The sequence below is a fragment of the Rutilus rutilus genome (assembly GCF_951802725.1).
Source record: "Rutilus rutilus genome assembly, chromosome: 7".
Taxonomy (NCBI): domain Eukaryota; kingdom Metazoa; phylum Chordata; class Actinopteri; order Cypriniformes; family Leuciscidae; genus Rutilus; species Rutilus rutilus.
In genome coordinates this window covers 23,613,041-23,633,806 of record NC_140221.1, presented here as the reverse complement: position 1 = coordinate 23,633,806, position 20,766 = coordinate 23,613,041, and the positions used below count along the sequence as shown (strand labels likewise).

Here is a 20,766-nt window from a genome sequence, read left to right as displayed (position 1 = left end):
TGTAATGCCCTTCCGATATGTATCCTTGTTTCGCATGGGCCGGCTGCAGTCTCTTTTTTTTCTATGAAGTCCGAAGTCTTTAGCGTTTGTTCGGGTGAATCTCTAGTTGTCACTGGTGATTGTCGTTTGAACCTTTCTGGATCCGCCATCAAATTGTTAAGTTTAATTATATCAAGTGCTGTGAGAAAAGGCTATAAATCTCCACCTCCAACATCCTCAACATCCTCGCACGCAATATAGCCTACTAGCCAGGACATCTTCTTTAGGTGTACACATGTGACGTAATGACACAAAGACATGCTCGAATTTCCCGTGGAAATCCACCAGTACCACTGGCATTAAAAACATTATTACAAGCTTACCGTTTTGAATCGAGCTAAGGCAAGCAGATAGTTTTGAACACTGGCTGGTTATGTACTTTAACCCAAAAAAGCTATGGACTGCAGCTTTAATGAAAAACATAGTATAATAATCTTAGAATATAAATAAGAATTTAATTGTTTTTTGATAAAGATACGCCGCAAAACAAACTAAATTTATAATAGTTTTATTTAATGGTGGGGCCTGAGAAAATGTAAGCAAGAAAAGTAATCTCTAAACTGACGTTTAATGGTAACAAAACAATAAATAAATAAAAGTCACCACGGGTTACATTTAGCATTAGCAGTGCAATACAATCGTGTCTATTACACTTGTCACTTCTTTTAATGCATTTTGGCTTGAGAGGCTGTATCTTTGTGAATCCCTCTACATTCAGTCTGCCTCTTATGAATAAATCGCATTATCCTGATGCATATTAGGTGATGATGCTGTCTCTTTAAGTAAACAGCTCTCTCTCTCTCTCTCTCTCTCTCTCTCTCACCCGGTTGAAAACAGGCAGCATCATGTAGAGCTTCTCCTCCTGCTCCTTTTGTGTCATGTGGCGCGGCGGGTGGCAGAGCTCGGAGAAGAGGCGGCGCAGGTGCATGAGTCCCAGCGCGTTGTCCTGCGGGCTGCACTCCTCCTGCCGCGGCCTCCCCATGATCCTCTTCACCATATTCATCTTTAGAGGCTTCTTGAGGCCGAAGCCAGCCCTGAGAGAGCAGACACACAGATAAAAGAGAGGTTTTGTGAAATGGAGGAAATGAAAAGGGGAGGGGGAGGAGGAGGAGGAAAAATAACAAGATGTCAGGGAAATTGATCGTCGACTGTAAAAGTCCACTTCTAATGTGACGTGATATGCTAGCTTCAAATTGCAGATCAAATTCAGCCTGTTTATTTTTTGCAGTGAACTGCTTCTGTCGGAGTTCCTCTGCTGCAGGTACAGAAATACTGCAGGACATGCAAACAAAACTGGATCCAAGATATTATTCGGGTTCATTTCAAGGACACGGTGATAAAGGCAAACTTAACTATCTAAGTATAAAGCAACAAGACTCGTATATAACTGTACATACAGACAATTTGTATCACTTGACAGGAGGCCCCTGGGCTATTGGTATACTTCATAAAAATTGTATCAATTGTTTTCTTTCAGTTATTATTATCATTTATTTATTTTATTTCCTGTGATCAAGCATTGCTTCCTGGACAAACAGTGTTGACAAACGGTTCTCTTCCTATGTCTTGCTGTGCTCCACACAGTGAGTCATGAATCAGATCCAACTGGGTAATGGTTACAGAATTTAGGGAAAACAAAGAAGCCACACAATAACTTTACATCATCTGCTGAAGCTGGCGAGCACATGGAAAATAGGACACGCATCTGACAGACATTTGCTTGAGCCAGTTAGGTGCTGTTATAAAACATTTATGTTTCAGCAATGCCCTCAGCAAAAAGCTTAACATCTGTGAGTTGAAGCAGATTCTTAGACGGGAACAACCGCAGACATCTACAGCAACTGAGAAAGTCAGCAACACTTGAAGGCGGGAAACATGAGACGATCCAGAGCAACAGTGACTGCATCCATCTAACTAAAAATACCTGCGCTGTATCCAGGCTCCTGAATTTTTGGATATTATTCCATGTAACAAATGGTTATTATTATTATTATTATTCTAATGTGTCTGCTCAGACCACAAGAAAGATTTTATGGCATTGTGATTCAGTAAAATTGTTTTAATAATCCAAAACTGTCCATTCATCGAAGCAGACCAAACTTGAACAATTATAAAGTTGCTAAATGCCACACATGGCCCAGGATTGTGGGTAAGGGTATTGTGCATCAATTTATACAATCGCTGCAGGTTTCACACTTTTAAAGCGGGAAATTCCCACAAACATTTATTCAATTAGCTGGTTGAATGAGCAAATTAATCCACACAGATTATCAGGTCAAATCAGTAATTTGACAACTTTCTGTGATTCAACGCTACTGCATCTTCTCTTTCACTTTCAAAATGCGCACATGGCTTCACGTCACCACATTGTCTGTACAAGAGAGCTTCACGCTGCGATACAAGGCCTTTTTTATTTTAAAGCATTTAGTAGTGCTCACATGCTTTCTGAGAGACGTTTTACTGTGCGCTCTACATAAAATCGCCTCTCAAACAGCTCGTGAGTACCAAACTGAGTGCTTTTTCGCGGCTTATTGCGCTTAAATGGTCAGAAATGCACAAAACTATGTCTTAAGACTTAAGTGAACGTAAATAGTAGAAAGAAATAGAAAGAAAACACGTGTATCAGTACATTGAATCCCTGCATTAGCGCTTAATGTGACAGCAGCGTAATAAACCTGCTGCAGTCTGACATTAATGTTAATAAGAGAACAAAAGATAGCGAGAAGAATTCATCTATATTTAATGAAACATTCAATTTATTCAATTTCTGTAGTGTTCCTGTACCTGAACACTGTTAGACCTACCTGAAAAACCTTAAAGCACTCTTTATTTCATTTGTATTCTTTTATTTATTCGTACTTCAGCTTGTAATTTGTTCTTGTTTACTTTGTAAATTCAATTCAAGGTTGAAATCAAGCTTCATTGTGCTGTGTGTAAACTCAGACGCAACAAAGTTAACCCATTGTAAAAACACAAATAGCCTACATAGAGTGAGCTTACATTTAGGTGAGATAAATGTAATTAAAAAGGCCCTGTGCCCTGTGTAAAACAAAAATTGCTTAGCATTTCTCTCATGTGGCCAATAGTCAATTGTGGTTTTGCAACCCAATCATTCTAAATTTCAGGTACAGAACCAATTGCAAGATAAACACCTCAAGTACTATGATTTCTGCTGAGTAAGAAAGTACAACGGTGTTTATACATCAAGAGCAGTTCCTTTTCCTAGTCATTAAACATTCAAAGCTTAATTACTAGTTTCTCAGATTTCAGTCACCATTATGATTGTTATAATAGCAAGAATGCTGAGCTCTCAAGACACCATTAATTATTTCTTAAAGGGGTCATATAATGGTTCATGCACTTTTACAAGTTGATTGTACTGAAATGTGTGTTGGCAGTGCCTGTACACAACCATCATATAATGATAAAAATCCATCCAGTGGTCTTTTTTTAATCTCCTTATATGTTTTCCCCCGTCTCAAATCGAGCCGTCTGACCATGTGACGTCACACGGTCGGACGCCCCTCCCACGATTGTTAATTGACAGCAGCGTTTCAACACAGACCCGCCCTGAGCGAGCTGTCATCATAGTCCACCATTGTTGATACGCTGGAGCAGAATGGCGTCTAAGCGATTGTGGTGTTCTGTTCTTGGGTGCAATAACGAACACAGCAGTCATTTTGATGTTCCTAAATCCGAACCGCTGAAGACGCAGTGGCTGAGTTTTGTTTTCGAAGGGAATATTCCCCACATTCAAAGTCAATGCTTTCATGTTTGCGCAAATCATTTCTCACCAGACTGCTTTATAAACGAGGGTCAGTATAAAGCTGGTTTGCTAAGAAGCTGCTCCTGAAAAAAGGATCGGTACCAACTATTCGTGTTCCTGCTGCACCTCCAGAAGAAGTGAGTGTAACGTTTTATTAACTTTATATTAATCTTTGCAAATCGCTTGCACGCTTCACGATGAATGCGGCTAAGGTTTACACTCAGGGTACATTACGGCATGTTTTCTATGTACAACGTTCTCAATATAATTCCTAATCCCAAATTTATAATGAACAACGCGTTATGGTTATTGTGTTATTACAAACTGTGTACGCACAGAACAGAGGGGCGGGGTGAGCAAAGCTCATTATCATTTAAAGACACATGCACTTTAATGGCGTGCTGAAAACAGAGCTGTTTTTGACCAGGTAAAATTTGTGTTTTCTTACAATACTAATGAGAATTTTTAATTAAGGTGTATTACAAACTTTTCATTTAGACCCTAAAGAATCATAATAGCTTGTACAAAAATGGCATTATATGACCCCTTTAATCCAACATAAGAAATACAAATCAGCTAGACATAACAGTAACGCTCTTAAAATTGACATACAAATGCTTTGGCCTCCTACTGGTAAAGACAACATAAACATCAGGTCATGTAAATGTTAATGAGGACCAGTCGTTCTTTACCATTCCAGACCTTTCTTATCTATGGCAGTTGTAAAGCACCCCCATCATACCATACTATGGACATTGGGGGAGCACATCGTCCCCAAAGTACAAATCATTATATCCGAAACAGAGCAATAAATCCATGGGGAAAAAGACATTTAAATGATAAATAACAACAATTATTGTACTAAGATAGATGAGCCTTGAATGCTTGCATTAGTTGAGTAATCATTCTCAATCATGAAATCGCCAATTGCATGGGACTCAGTATGTGTGGCAAATTATGGCAAATATGAAAACTGTTTTTAAACTTTGAAATCAAGAGATGAGAGAAACAGAAATGTTGTGCTTGAATGGCTGATATCAGTACAGAAGCCCTGAAAGGCTAAGTGAACATTTGTGAAGGTAATTTTTTCTTGAGTTTCACCCTTTTGTGTTACAGCAACAACAAAAAAATAAGTCAGCACTTCAGAAGTAGACTCAGGGAGGCACACAAAAAAAAGAAAGAAGAAGAAATCAATCCTTTTGCCCTTCATTTTATTTATCATGAAATAAACTGTCCGCCACTACAAATGTAGACGCTGTTTTTGTGTTTGAACATAAAACATGCTTTTGTGCTTAGACAGTGGTTGCAACAAGGTGTAACTTGAACTATAATTGTTAACAGGTGTTTCGAAAATGAAAAAAAACATTGAATTCACCTTAGTCTATGTGTCCTTCCTCAATGAATAATCCGTGGGGAGTAAGGTTGCTGGGACATGAAATCTTCAGTAAAATGTGGCTAAGCCTTTTACGCTTTAAGTCTTTCATGGCATTTCTTAGAGGGCTGCCAGCTCCAATGACTGTCTGAGAAAGCAAAGTAAGCTCCGAAGGACTGTTCGGAGAGAGAAAAAAGGCACCGCTTCAGCCTCCTCAAAGCCTTTCAAAGACTCTTGGGAATATTGAGTGACGTAAACACAAACCCCACATCTCTGCCACTGTTATGGGTGATGGAAATGCAGAAGTGAGGGGAACATTTCCCACTGAATAGAGGCTACAAGTCAACAACAGGCGACAGTGTCAGCTGTCTCGATTGGAAAAAGCCCACTGGATTCCTGAACACATATAAACCTGAGTTCCTACTATGGATGTCTACGATTAATCGACGATTGATTAATTGTCAATAATCATGTCAAAAATGTCAATAAACTTGTCGGTGGTCGATAAAGCAAGGTCATTGTTAAGTGCGTAGTTTTGAGGCACGTGCGGCTCATGCGCAAAACACGTGCAGCAGACACACAAGGAAAAATGACCTGAGCGTGCAGTACTTACAGTAATGTCTTCAAGCCTTGCAATGGATTGGTAGGCTAGCCGTTTATTTCTAAACAAAATTAACCAAGGAGTGTGGTTAATTGTGGTTGGTTTTAATTATTAATTAAAACCAACCAATTTATCTTCCAATGTGTGCTCCTATTCTATGGCGCATGGCAAATCAAGACCTGTCAACCTGAGCGATCAAACCAATCCATGCGCGCTCCAGCTGTAAAACAGTGTCCGATGGGTCTCTGCACATCCCTAATACCACTATATTCACTCACAACACCCGAGATCTAGGCTGAATCCGAAATCGCCCCCTTTACCCTTAAATAGGGCATTTGTAGTGGTGTCCGAAACCATAGTGGACATTATTGAGTGCACTTATTCAATCCCACATTGCACTGTAATAACGGGTGTACAATCGATGTACGCTCAACGGCTGTCCGAATTCGCTCTCTCCTTTTCATTCACTCCTTCAGTGGACTAACGTGGGGAATAGTGAATGAGGGTTTAGGTGGTGATTTCGGATTCAGCCTTTTTCATTGGTTGAATTTTCAAATGACGGCGTCATGATCGCGGAAGTTCTATAGCCTTAGCCAAGCAGCATGGCATGTCACTCCACAATCTACGCATTGTCTTATGTTGGCTCTGGGCTCGTTCGAGACCACTTGCTCTAAATAAAGATATGATCTACTATGGTTTACTAAGGTTTCGCGGTTACAAACCAAAACGTGGTATATGGTTTACATGTATGTCAGTGGCTATTTTTTATACAAATACTTTGGTATAGTTTGGCCTCTAACTGAAACAAATATGCTCGTTGTATTCTGCTAGTTGAGACTTTTTCAGTGATATATTGGCACAAGTCTATCTGTTAGGTACTATGATTTTACAGATGACATTTTCATGTAAAGCAGTTATTTTTCACACTATGAAAGTACTTCTAATTTGTCAGCAAATTTAAAAGCACTTGTTAAGTATCATATTCCCTATATTCACTGTAAAGCCAAGCTTTAAACAAGCAAGTTTTAAAACCACACTGGGTGCTACGTTTCTGAATGAATACGTGTTTTGAGTGAATCAATCAGGTGAACCAATGATTCAATAGCTATGTTTCCACCCACCTGTTTTTATGCGCATTTTGGGATATCGTTTTTTTTTTAAATGCTGGATGGAAACGCCAAGATGAACAAATTCTAAAAATGTGCACAAACTTTTTATCCGATGAGAAAACATGCACATAAACTACGATGGAAACACAATTACAGAATCAATACCCCGATGCGCATCAAAAAAGACTTTGCAATGGGACGGCATAACTGGACTAACCACTAGACTGTTCTTGTTGCAAAGCATCATGTTATTTTGACATTTTGCTCATCTGAAATGCTGATGCAAATTTTACTACAATGCACCATAGTGGATCGGTATAATTACCTGCCAGAACTGTCTTACACAACTGCTTTCCCAAACAGCAGGAATCCCTCTAAAAGCAAGATAACTTTATTGCATTTCGTCTACGCGCTCTGAGGCGCGAGTATTTAGCGGCAGTTTATCAGGAAGTGACGATTTTGTTCTCTCTGGCTTACTGGATGGAAATGGTGCTTTATTCGCAAATGTTTTATGCGCTATTCCAATTTTGCACATAAGTTAAATTCGCAACTTTGAATGGAAACATAAGCTAAATACCCATTCATAAAGAGAGCCATTTACTTAATTTCTCAATGAATCAGCCGTTTGAACAAATCGGAAGAATGAATGACTCAATGACATTTAGAGTATAATTCCAAAAAAAAAAAAATTTATTATTAAAAAAATAATCAACATTAATAAAAAAAAAAACATTAAAAGTATAGTTAACCCCAAACTTAATTTGTTATTTTTGTTTTTTTCTTTCAATGTGCCAGCAGTTAACTTAAAATGTATAAATCAACAAATTAATGTCTAGTCTATACAACAACAAATGATTTAATTCTATTTCAAACTATTTAATTATGCGTAGCCATACTGTGAGGTAACTGATTAAAAAACATAAACGAAGCAAAATAACAAAAAAGCTAGCCCAACTGTCTTATTGACTCTGATTCAAAAGTTTGGGGTTGGAACTATATTAATGCTTTACGCTCACCAAAAACAGTGAAAACAGTAATATTGTGAAATATTAGTAGCTAAAAAAAAAAAAAAAAAAAAAAATCTTTTTGAATATATTTTAAAATGTAATTTATTCCTGGAATGACAAAGCTACATTTTCAGCAGACATTACTTCAATCTTCAGTGTCACATGATCCTTCAGAAATAATTTTAATATGATGATTTGGTGCTCAAGTAAAATGTATTATCAGAAAGTTCATATTTTTGTGGAAATAGAGATACATTCTTTCAGGATTCTTTGATGAATAGAAAGATCAATAGAATATAAATAATCTGTAACATTATAAATCAGTTTAATGCATCCTTTCTAAATAAATGTCTTTCTTTCTTTCACAAAAAAATAAAATAAAATAAAAATTCTAACTAACCAAACCTTTAAACATTAGAGCACTATTACAAGGTTGTTGGACAGATTTACCAATAGCAACGAATTACCACATTTATAATTTTTAAGTTCTTGGAAGATGCCAAGCAAGAACATACATTTTGAACCAAAGCAACCTCCAATATTTAGTTTCATTATACTTAAGCAATACAAGTCAAGCACTTCTAACCCTCAAGAGTCAACAAGAAGTGCATATGCAGTGCTCAATACAAGAAGAATATCAACACTGCAACACTCAACAAAACCAGCACAAAGGCAAAAAAGTTTACTGAAAATAAAGTTGCAATGTTGTTATTGTTTCTAAATGGAGTATAGTAACAATCTCCTGTGAAATTCATCTCACCACAGGTGACATCATGCAGGCTAGGTAGCAGTAATTTAGCATTCCAACTCCAACCTGATGATTGACAACCTACTACTTATCTAGACTGAAACCTTTAGGTCATCTTTACACATGAACAAAGATAATACAACTTTTTGTCCTGCAAAAACCTCCTTTAATCCCCATTTAGGTGAAATCTTCTCAAAAGTCATTAAATCACTGTTTAAATCTGGGGAGGACGACATAAACTGGTGACGTAATAACTGTGAACAGTAACAAGCTGAAGTGACATGGTCCAAAATAATAATCTTAGCATTTACCACCATCACTGGTTACCTCACACCCAAATCAACATCTATCTCTTGAAGTCAAGAGCCCTTCCTGTGTAAACAGTGTTGAATGAGTCAGAGTCTAATGAAGCCCTTGGTTTCAAACGTGTCTTGACCTGATTCGCAATGAGCAGCCAGAAACCAGGTGCTTGAAGTCTTCAAAAATCACAATTCTGCCAGGATGAAGCAGTGATGAAAACATTTACGCCCACAGTGCATGATGCAAGCAGCTTATTACTTCAAAAAAATGAGATCTAACCCTTTCTTACATCTGAAACTCTCAGCAACCTCTTGTTGCTCCACACCATCATTCCTTCGGGAGAAACGCCACCATCGCTTCACTAGCTGTGCCATCTGTCATTTGCCTACTCATCTGTTATACCTTCAACAGCCTTTAATTATACAAGAATTTCACGTGGCATTCAGAAATGTGTGATTCTCTAACCGAAGCGTTGCCAGAAACCTCAGCAGAAAGTAAGAAGCCATTTCAAGACCACCATCGCAGCAAATAAATCCATGACACAAGGCTCTAAACTGTAAACAAACGCATTGTCGCCATGGAGACACACTGATCAAACATGTTTTTTTTCCATACCTACTGTTCTCCCGGTGCTCTGCAAGCATCCCTCGTTGTTACAGAGGTAATTTAGATCCAGAGATTGCTGAGAAAACAACCCTTTGTAATTTGTGCCGTGTCGACTAGGAAAATGAGAGAAGGCAGAGGACGCTGTGGGAGCGAGTGCCGATTCACGCTCTTTGCTGGCACTGCCAGGAGACCTGTGTGTGTACCAGAGAGCCAAGCCTGCAGGGACTGGCACAGCTGATCCTCCCTGTCACCAGCTCTACCACGTGGGTACATCATGGGGGGGGGTGACCAGTGTCATACCAGGAGATACCAAATCGGCAGTACAGGGGGATTCATCGATAACATTTAAAGAGCAGATGGTGGTTATGAAATGATCACGTTGTAAAATAAAAACTAAAATCGATCAACAGATCAGGGTAATGACTCTAGTCTAGCTCTGGATATTTCGAAAAGGGGAAGTCAGTCATCTGATATTGAGGAATTAGGCTACACACTGCTGAACACTGGAACATTACCTACTAAATAACCTGAACCACTCGAAAATATCCAACAACTACAATCCAGTGCAAACATGAGCTATCACTGAAGATTCAAATATTACAAACAGATATGAAAACAATAACGGCACTTAGAAAATCTGATTGCAGCAAAGCACTGAAGAACAGTCTGAGGACATAAAGATCAAAAGCAGCTCACAACGACATTAATGAAGAGAAGCTTTGTTCAAAAAGCACAGAGGTGACGCTTAATCTGTAGAAGGGTTTTACTGGCACCGATTCATGACACAAAACGCTTCGGCTAAAGTTCTTCGCATATATGCGAGTCATGTTTCCAACAATGTCAATTGGTCAACAGTACGAACAGCTTGAAGTTTGAATTGTGTAAAATATCACATGTGTAATGTGTGACGCTGAGTGCTGATTCACTGGCTCAATAATACACACCGAGCAGCGAGCACGACTCACTTCACTTGACAAAACATTCATTTAGAATGACACCTAGGTATAGTTTTAGGTATCACAACAGAACATATGTGACCCTGGACCACAAAACCAGTCTTATGTGTAATTTTTTTTAAATTGAGATTTATACATCATCTGAAAGCTTAATAAATAACCTTTCAATTGATGTATGGTTTGTTAGGATAGGACAATATTTGGCCGAGATACAACTATTTGAAAATCTGGAATCTGAAAATCGCCTTTAAAGTTGTCCATTTCTATTGGCGATAGTGCTGCATCCATTCACAAAAATAAATGTTTTATATATTTAAGGTGGGAAATTTACAAAATATCTTCATGGAACATGATCTTTACTTAATATCCTAATGATTTTTGGCATAAAAGAAAAATCTATAATTTTGACCCATACAATGTTTTGTTGGCTATTGCCACAAATATACCCGTGCAACATAAGACTGGTTTTGTGATGCAGGGTCACATATGGAAATAAATATAAAAATAAATGATCATAGTTTCACATACACACATATGTGTGTGTTACTATAGAAATATTCCAACTGATATGTTTAGTAATACTGAAAGTCCCTACATTTAGTAATAAATGTTTTAATATGAAAATAAATGGCTCTTTTTGTTATGTGAGCCATGATAATAATGGCATTTAAACATTGTTTTTACATATGTACTTGAAAACAGCTGCACAGAAACTAAACCTGAAGTTAATTGGGTTGATAAAAAAAGAAATCCAGAGCATTAAGCACAGAACATTAACTAAATTCATTTTAGCCAAACTTTGTAGTATTGAGTATGTGTACATTTCCCATCTCCATTTCCTGTAAAGAGATATTGATGTACACTGGCTTCTTATGCTAGACTGAACACTAATGCTCCCTTGCGTGCGAATCTCACTTAAGATGGTCAAATACCCTGGAAGTCCACTGCACGAGACATTATCAAGCAACATACCTTTAGCTATACATCCTGTGTGAACTCACACACATTTTGTACATTAGGTTTACTAAATGACTTGGGCTAAATCTTAAAGGCATAGTTCACCCAAAAATGAAAATTCAGTCATTAATTACTCACCCTCATGTCGTTTCAAACCAGTAATTCTTTAGTTCATCTTCGGAAAAATGAACATATTTTTGATGAAATCTGAGAGCTTTCAGTCCATCCATCGAAAGCTACGCAATTGTCACTTTGACGCTTCAAAAAGTTCATAAAGAGATTGCAAAACTAATTCATATGAATTGAGCGATTTAGTCAAAATTTTCTGAAGAGACACGATAGCTTTATATGATGAACAGATTGAATTTAGGCTTTTATTCACAAATAAACATTCATCAACTCACACATCAGTTGTGGTAAACGGAAGCTCAAGCATGTTCGTCTGACGTGCGAGAATCAATGAGGTTCATTCTAGTGTTACGCAGCACGTTTGAGCTTCTGCAAGAACCAATGAGGTTCATTCTCGTGTTACGCAGCACGTTTGAGCTTCTGCAAGAACCAATGAGGTTCATTCTCGTGTTACGCAGCACGTTTGAGCTTCTGCAAGAACCAATGAGGTTCATTCTCGTGTTACGCAGCACGTTTGAGCTTCTGCAAGAACCAATGAGGTTCATTCTCGTGTTACGCAGCACATTTGAGCTTCTGCAAGAACCAATGAGGTTCATTCTCGTGTTACGCAGCACGTTTGAGCTTCTGCAAGAACCAATGAGGTTCATTCTCGTGTTACGCAGCACGTTTGAGCTTCTGCAAGAACCAATGAGGTTCATTCTCATGTTGCAGCACGTTTGAGCTTCTGCAAGAGGTTTGGGTTGAGCATCTGTTTATGTTCGCTGATCAATGTTTATATGTGAATAAAAGCCTAAATTCAATCTGTACATCATATAAAGTCTCTTGTCTCTTCAGAAAATTTGGACTAAACCGCTCAATTCATATGGATTCGTTTTACGATCTCTTTATTAACTTTTTGAAGCATCAAAGTGGTAGTTCAATGGAGGGACAGAACTGGCACAGATTTTATTAAAAACATATTCATTTGTATTCGAAGATGAACGAAAGTCTTACAGGTTTAAAACGACATTAGGGTGAGAAATTAATAACAGAATTAAAAATTTTGGGTGAACTAACCCTTTAAATGTGATGCACTAGCTACTGTAATACCATCATGGAATGACATTTAAATTTACATTGTTCCGTTAATGAGTTAAGACAGTGACAAAGTCAAACAAGGTTTAATAGTAAAAGTAAAGAAAAACTGAAAAGGTTTATAGCCTCTAAATAGGGGCAATTATGTCATGATCGACTGATTTGGCCCCAAGCCAATATTATGATGGCCCTGGGATAAAATCACAGGTTGAATGACTTGCACAATACAAGGATGGTGTGTTGATATAATAAAACCACAATAATAGTCTGTCTCTTATCTTATTCACAGTTCTGTATACCCTCACCAAAACACACAACACAAATTAAATGGCATGAGCAGCCTGGAGGTATGAAGGCCACACACAGCTGTTCATGAGTCCATGACCTCTACCTGATGCAGCTGTCCACCACTTCACCATTACACCGTGTCCCAATAATTCACCATGGCCTCCATATCCATATCACAACTTGAATGATGATTTACTGGGATTAGTTTCAGCCTTCATGAGTGTCCCTGTGTAACGTTAGATAGATAGACAGACAAACGGACAGACAACTGATCCAGTGTGGGAAATTGGGGTACATTATCAGCCGGACAGTCAACACTACACAGACTTTACCACATATGCCGTAAAAAACAGAGAAAGGTAATGTTTACGTTATACACGCTTTATAAAATAGACACCCTAGGCTAATTAGAATTTAACGGGGGGGGGGGAAGAAAAATAAATAACGGCCATCACGTGAAAATAGGAAAAGGAAAATAGGAACAACATTGAGCGAGTAGCAACACACATGAACCAGACTAGAAAACAACATATTATTATTATATTACAAACTGACATGAACCACAAATAAAATTCAATACAGTCGGGATGAGGCGATATCTTCAGTGACAGTACGACAATTACAGCTCACCAAACATAACCTAAATAACCTCAAAATAAGTCATAATAATCATGCATATGATTAACTCTAGGTAAACAATAATAAACGATCGTATTTGTGAATTTTCTCCACATGAGTGGTTATTTGCCAGCAGCTAACAGGCTAGCGGAGTCCTCCTCTCCTAGCCACAGCTAGCCAGCCCCGGCTACACACAACCAATACATGCCGAGCTGTGCGCTTCATTTTCACACAGCTGGATTGCATTGAATGCCATTTATATAAACCGAATAACATATTTACATTTCTAGAAAGATGCAAAGAAAGAAAGCTGTATTTTGGAAGGAAGGAAGCTAGCGCCACTGGGCAGTGTGTATGTGTTTTGCATGTCTCCAGTGTATCCGCATATCCATGAGAACTCACCAGACCAGCCGATGTGTTCAAGCGTCAGTGAGAAGCGCTCTAAAGAGATCCTCTTGCGCTCTTCCCATCCATATTTCACGGGTGATGCCAGTGCTTTCTGAAACGGTTACTGGTTCTGTTAGATGAGCTAGCTAGTGGCCATATTTAATCCTCGACATCCCAAACAACACAGGCTTGAGCTCGTCCCAGCTCCAGCACTACTTCAGATCTCAGCGGTGTGGGAGACGCTGCCTCCCAGTGCTCGCTGTAGTACTTTAATTACACGGGAAACGGCGACTCCTGCTGGCCACAACGATGCAGCTCTGCGTTTAAATTTTTACTCTGGTCAGGCAATAATCGAAGGCCAATCTGTCAGAATTTATAGTGTTTGTTTAATGCACTTTACTGCCACAGCAGTAAAATAAGAAAGGAATGTCAATTTTACATGATGCTGATGTGGATGTTACAGTTTCAGTGCAATCAATATGTAATATTCACTTGAAATACATGTATATTTAATCAAACACGTTTCTCAATAATAATAAATCATACAACTGTGCTATAAATTTATGTTACATCCATTTTACATTCCTAAGATATCATAAGCATATGCTCCCACAATAAGGAGCAGTTTACTTATAAGGTGAATATTCAATGCTGGTCTAACACCCGATTAGGAACATAATTGTGTTCTTGGCAACAACATTTCATCAGTCATGACAAAAGCAAATATAAATCAATAACATTTCTACAGCATGCACAGCTGAAGCATATGTTATTCAATCTAAGATCATGTGGCATCAACTGTGAATGGCAAACAAACAAAAGAAGATCAATAACCAAATGACTAATTCTGTAAGTAGAACACAAAGAGAAACATTTATGTATGATTCAAATAAACATTATAGGAGAATTTACACAAGTAAACATAAAATATATGTATAAGAATGCAGTATTTTTCCAAGCATATTGCATTTTCGAATGCGAAACATAATTGTATCTTTATTCATTAATTCTTCCTGTTTTAACTGGACCAATCTCTTTTCGTTGCATTTAATTACACTTAAAAGGTAGAATTTTTATTTATTTAAATGAACAAGCACAGAGCTAACGTTTTCATCTTATTGAACACATTTTGAAGGAAAATTAAACATTTCAGAGGAAAACATCATCAGAACTTGAATGTAAACTTACAATTAAACTCTAAAGAACATATAATGACTTAAGGATAATGACTGTTTGGCATATTAGAAAATTATATTAGTAATTTTATGACTAATGAAAAATATTAATCAACCTAACTCTGAAATTTACTGTACTCCTGTTTAATACAGCCATAAACGGAATGGTAAAAGTGCCTGTCTGGAGCCATAAGGTCAGTGACCATCTCGGTGTGGTTCATTTTAGGTATTAGATAAAGAGACATACTGACAGAAAGAGAAGTCAGGAGCTCAGAGAACATCACTGATGATTCCGCCGGAACTATGATGTCATTGGTTCCATGGAGCAAACCCACTGGAGGAACGCTGCAAGAAAATCACAGCAAATTATAAAGTGTTTACAGTTAATTCTACAATGATATAATGAATTGCTCTGACAACACCCTGACTGGTCGTGACCTTGGTAAACTGCATTGGCAATCTAACAAGTTTACTATAGTGATACAAAGAAAACAAATGAACGTAGTGCTGCTTCAGCAGTTGTTAATGTGTAAATAGAAATATGCAATAACTGTCATACCGTTTCAACTGATCCTTATTCAATTTCTTGAGTAATGATGTTGGTGAATAATAATCAAAGTTCTCCACACCATCCATAGCTTTGTGCATAGTTGACACATATTCAACAGCCCGCATTTTCTCATGCTTATAATGATCCATTATACTGTAAACGCCACTCAGACCTATTACAAAGACAAAAAACACAACATGAATGAAAAATATTGCTTTACTTGATCATGTTTTTTTTCTAAAAACAAACTAAATGAACAGGGCAACCGCTATGCTAAATAAGCAACAACCATAATACAAGAAACATAATAAATCTGGAGCATTGATTTACCTATGATTCCTTTAATGGCAGATACAAGATCTCTCTGTTTGTTGGTCTCAATGAACAATTCGTCAACATTGTTCACCAGAAACAGTGTGGTAATGGAACACAGATGAGCCCCTGCTGAATGACCTATTAATATTATGTTGTCCTGCATTAAAAAAGTGTAGGTTCACAATTAGATGAAGATTTCTACATCAATTTAGCCTTTTATTACAAAATAGCATAGAAAATATACACTACCGGTTAAAAGTTTGGGGTTGCTAAGATTTTTAGTTTTGAAAGAAATCACTTGCGCTCACAAACATACAGTAAAAACAGTAATATTGTGACATATTGTTACAATTTATTGAGATAACTGTTTTCTATTTTCATATATTTTAAAGTACACTTTATTCCTGTGATGCCAAAGTGGAATTTGCAGTAGCCATTACTTTCAGATGACCATTCAAAAATCATTCTAATATGCTGATTTGCTGCTCAAGAAACATCATTTGATAATTTTGTGGAACACGTGATGCATTTTTTAGGATTCCTTGATAAATGGACATTTCAAAAGAACAGTATTTATTTGAAATAGAATTGTTTGTAACAATGTCTTTGCCACTTTCTATTTATTTAATGCATATTTGTTGAATAAAAGAACACACCTCAAACTTTTGAATGGTAGTGTACAATGAAAGCACTTTGAAATATTAAAGTGCTAATATTAAACATTAAAAAGTAGTGCTGGGCAAAGATTAATCGTGATTAATCGCATCCAAAATAAAAGTTTGTGTTTGCATAATATATGTGTGTGTACTCTGTATAATTATTTTGTATATATAAATACACACATATGCATGTATTTATTTAAGAAATATTTGCATGTATATACTGTATATATATTTGTACATAATTTATATTATATATAAATATAAATAATTTATATATAAATAAATGAAAAATCTTAAATATATACATGCATATGTGTGTATTTATATATATATACAAAATAATTATACAGAGTACACACACATATATTATGCAAACACAAACTTTTATTTTGGATGCGATTAATCGCGATTAATCTTTGCCCAGCACTATTAAAAAGTTAATATTACAAAGTGCATTGAGTAATGCTGAACTGTTAAATTGGCATTTGTGATGCAATCGTAACAGTTTTTACAACATTTAACATTCTGTTTAGTTCATGGAACAGGAAACTTACCTGATCAAGATTGTACGCATGTCCCTTTTCTCTCACCCACAGCAAACTGTCACTGATGTCTTGAATCATATTTAACACATTTCCCTAAAAACACAGCACACATTACAAAAAAAATCCACACTAAAAAAGTAAATAAAAAAATATTTATAGGTGGTTTACCTTTGGAAATATGGAATAATCAGGACATATTACAGAGGCATTAAGCTCTTTTGCCATTTGTAAGGCTAACAGGCAGTAAATAGAGCGGTCTCCTGAACCCCAGGCTCCTCCATACACAAATACAACCACCGGTACAGGAGCAGCATCAGAATGGCCCATGCTTGGTGAATAATATAAATCTAACTTATTCCCTCGGCGACCAAAGGTGATGCCCTAGAAAATAACAGAACAACAATGAAATAGTAAAATAGAAATTAACAAATGTGCCCTTGATTTCCACTAGAGGGCAATCCTCCCTTCTCCTTTGCTTTCCCATCATTAACTACACTTCCCATACAACATTGCCTGGACTCATTAGGTCTCATTACTTCCACCTGTGTGTGATTAACTCATTTGTGTTTGTCTTTTATAGGCTCTGTGTTTTCACTCACTCATTCTGAAGTCTTGTTTGTATCACCACGGCATATCTGAGTGCTTTTCTGGTTTCCTGTGTTATGGTCCCGATCTTCTGCCGGTTTGCCTGTGTCTTGGACCCTGTTGCTATCTGGATTGTTTGCCCTGTGGTTTTGGATTAACCTTAAAGGAGTAGTTCACTTTAAAATTTAAATTAGCCCATGATTTACTCACCCTCAAGCCATCCTAGGTGTATATGGCTGTCTTCTTTCAGACGAATACAATCAGAGTTATGTTAATAAACACCCTGACGCTTCTGAGCTTTGGCAGTACATTGCAACCATCAGATTGAAGCTCAAAAAAGTGCATCCATTATTTAATAAAGTTAATAAAGGCCTTCTGAAGCAGAACGATGAGTTTGTGTAAGAAAAATATTCATATTTAAAACTTTATAAAGTAAAATAACTAGCTTCCGGCCAAATGAACATATGGATTCGACTTAAGTGTAAAGCGCAACTTATGTGAGTAATGTGACATACTGCTGATATTTACACTACGCCATGACGCACTACGCTACTTCTGATGTATACGTTTGGCCGGAAGCTCGAATTTTACTTTTGAAGCCTGTTAAATATGAATATTTTTCTTACACAAACTCATCGCTTTGCTTCATAAGGCCTTTATTAACCCCCTGGAGTCCTGTGGAGTTCTTTAATAATGGATGGATGCCATTTTTTGAGCTTTAATCTGATGGTTGCAATGCACTGCCATTATAAAGCTCAGAAGCGTCAGGGTGTTTATTAATATAACTCCGATTGTATTCATCTGAAAGAAGACAGTCATATACACCTAGGATGGCTTGAGGGTGAGTAAATCATGGGCTAATTTTCATTTTAAAGTGAACTACTCCTTTAAGAAACTACTGCGTTTGGATCCACAGCCTTTGCGTCTCCGCAGCAGTTCATGACAAAGTACATTTTCAAAACATTTTAATATTGCGGTTCATGTTGCATCACAAAACTCTAAAAGAATTATCACTGTCCTTTAGACCTAATAGTAGCTTTGTTTCTTAAACTTTCTCTCTCTGTGCCTCTGTACTCTGAAACAAACTTTTTTGCATTCTTTTCCTGTTATCTCTGTAAAGCTGCTTTGAAACAATCTGTATTGTAAAAAGCGCTATATAAATAAATGTGACTTGACTTGTACTGTATAGCTCACTGTGTGCCCTGTGGCTAAATAAACCACACCCTTTCTTAACATTAACAGGAATATATAAAAATAGAACTAACTTTCACATAGTGCTTGTTATTTTTGTCATTACTGTACCACAGTTTCCACTGAAAATACAGTTTGCCATACTGCAGATACTTCAGCATTTCAAGCACGGCTCTTGTCAGGCAGTATATGCGTCTGCGGGGAGTACAAGAAACATTGGCATTATTTAAAAAGCCTATAATTAAAGTAGAGTAGCATCAAAATGTTAATGCTGTGTCACCTTGGTTTGACAGCCTCTAAATATTTTTGGTACCCTGGTTTACTGGGCCAGCCATAGAGCCACTGGGCAACCAGAGAGATACTGTAAGGAAGGCCCACTAATAATGCCCCTGCCACCAATGGAAGAGAGAGATAGCACTTCAATACAATCCTGAAACAGAAATAACAACATCATTTATATCACATTAGGGTATAATTATTCAGTATAATGATGAACATTAATAATATTAAGAACTATTTATGACTCTTCTATGTTGTATGACATTATTTTAACATGATAATTATGTAATTTTTTCATGCCAGCTGCTGGTTACATTTTTTAATGCTCAACAAGGCTGCATTTATTTGATAAAAAAAAACTGTAATATTGTGAAATATTATACACTTTGAATAACTTTCTATTTTAATATATTTTTTTTTAATGTAATTTAATCCTGTAATGGTAGAGCATTTTCAGTCTTTAGTGTCGCATGATACTTCAGAAATCATTCATGCTCATTTACTGCTCAAGAAACATTTCTTATCAATACTCAAAACGGTTGTGCTGCTTAATTATATGTGGAAACGGTGATGCATTTTTTTTCAGGATTCTTTGATGAACAGAAACAGTTTTAGCGTTTATTTGAAATAGATTTTTCTTTTAGCATTCAAAACGTTTTAACATTGTAATAGTCTTTACTGGCACTTTTGATCCGTTTAATGTATCCTTGCTGAATAAAATGATTAAATCACCTCAAACAACTGTATGATTCCTGTATGTTGAATGACATTATTTTAACATGATACTTACATTATTTTTATGCCAGCTGCTGGTTGTTAGTTCTAATACCTGGAGTAGCAAAAGGACTCTGATTATAGTAAATATACAGTACATGCATAGAATCAGATACTATTTCAGAATCTATTAGCAACCTACCCAGGAGAACGACTTTTTTTCCCGATAGTATGTATTCTTTATGTCAACAGCGCCTCCTACATGAAGATACAGTCTGTGGGCTCTCTTCTCTCTTTATCCAAACGAATGCACCAGAATACAATTACTTTTAAAATAGACAAAAAAGTAAAGGTTTGTAAGGAGTTACTGATATTGAAGAGAACAATAACAATGTGCATAATGTATAGTATCTAACAACGTATCTCTTGTGTTAGCTGTCTACAGCAAGACTTTCCCATTACAACGTTCTTCAAAACGTAAGGATTCGCAAGGCTTGATTATGCATTAGAAAAGTCGCAAGCAGATCAAAATAAACAAGGTTGACATTGCATTTGTTACATAATGACTGTATCTTGGATTTAGCTACATAGTAAAAGATAGTTCAACATGTATTGAAACCAGAACATTAGCGGTGCAAAGAGTGCATTGTGTCAAGGCAGATCACCTGCAGATGACAGTGTCCCGTAAGCCCAGATGGATGCATTCACTGCATGAACTTCCTGACTACTTCTTTCTTTAGCATGCGCAGATAGCATACAATGTTTCTTATTGGCTCGTTGGCTCACGTGGGCG

General features: G+C 36.9%; 2 protein-coding genes across 5 annotated transcripts in view; both read right to left on the bottom strand.

The window, feature by feature from the left end:
- wdfy3 (WD repeat and FYVE domain containing 3) overlaps positions 1 to 14,174 on the bottom strand; it is a 76,632-nt gene extending 62,458 nt beyond the window's left edge. For 3 of the 4 annotated variants that reach the window (XM_084413517.1, XM_084413518.1, XM_084413520.1), the window contains exons 1-2: positions 9,558 to 9,752; positions 863 to 1,073 (exon numbers count right to left, since the gene is read on the bottom strand). In XM_084413517.1, the coding sequence (XP_084269643.1) occupies positions 863 to 1,073; positions 9,558 to 9,586 (240 nt within the window). In that variant the 5' untranslated portion in view covers positions 9,587 to 9,752. Of the gene's footprint in view, positions 1 to 862; positions 1,074 to 9,557; positions 9,753 to 13,972 lie in introns of those variants that run through there. The other variant, XM_084413519.1, reaches the window with a different exon arrangement.
- Positions 14,175 to 14,322: 148 nt separating this feature from the next.
- Positions 14,323 to 20,719, bottom strand: LOC311294035 (uncharacterized protein). The gene is made up of 10 exons (XM_084414666.1): positions 20,639 to 20,719; positions 20,176 to 20,299; positions 20,050 to 20,088; positions 19,261 to 19,410; positions 19,055 to 19,175; positions 17,373 to 17,585; positions 17,214 to 17,297; positions 16,013 to 16,154; positions 15,692 to 15,854; positions 14,323 to 15,477 (listed from the first exon to the last, which is right to left on the bottom strand). Coding segments are annotated over exons 3-10 (1,104 nt in total). The 5' UTR covers positions 20,052 to 20,088; positions 20,176 to 20,299; positions 20,639 to 20,719; the 3' UTR covers positions 14,323 to 15,248.
- Between the last annotated feature and the right edge of the window lie 47 nt (positions 20,720 to 20,766).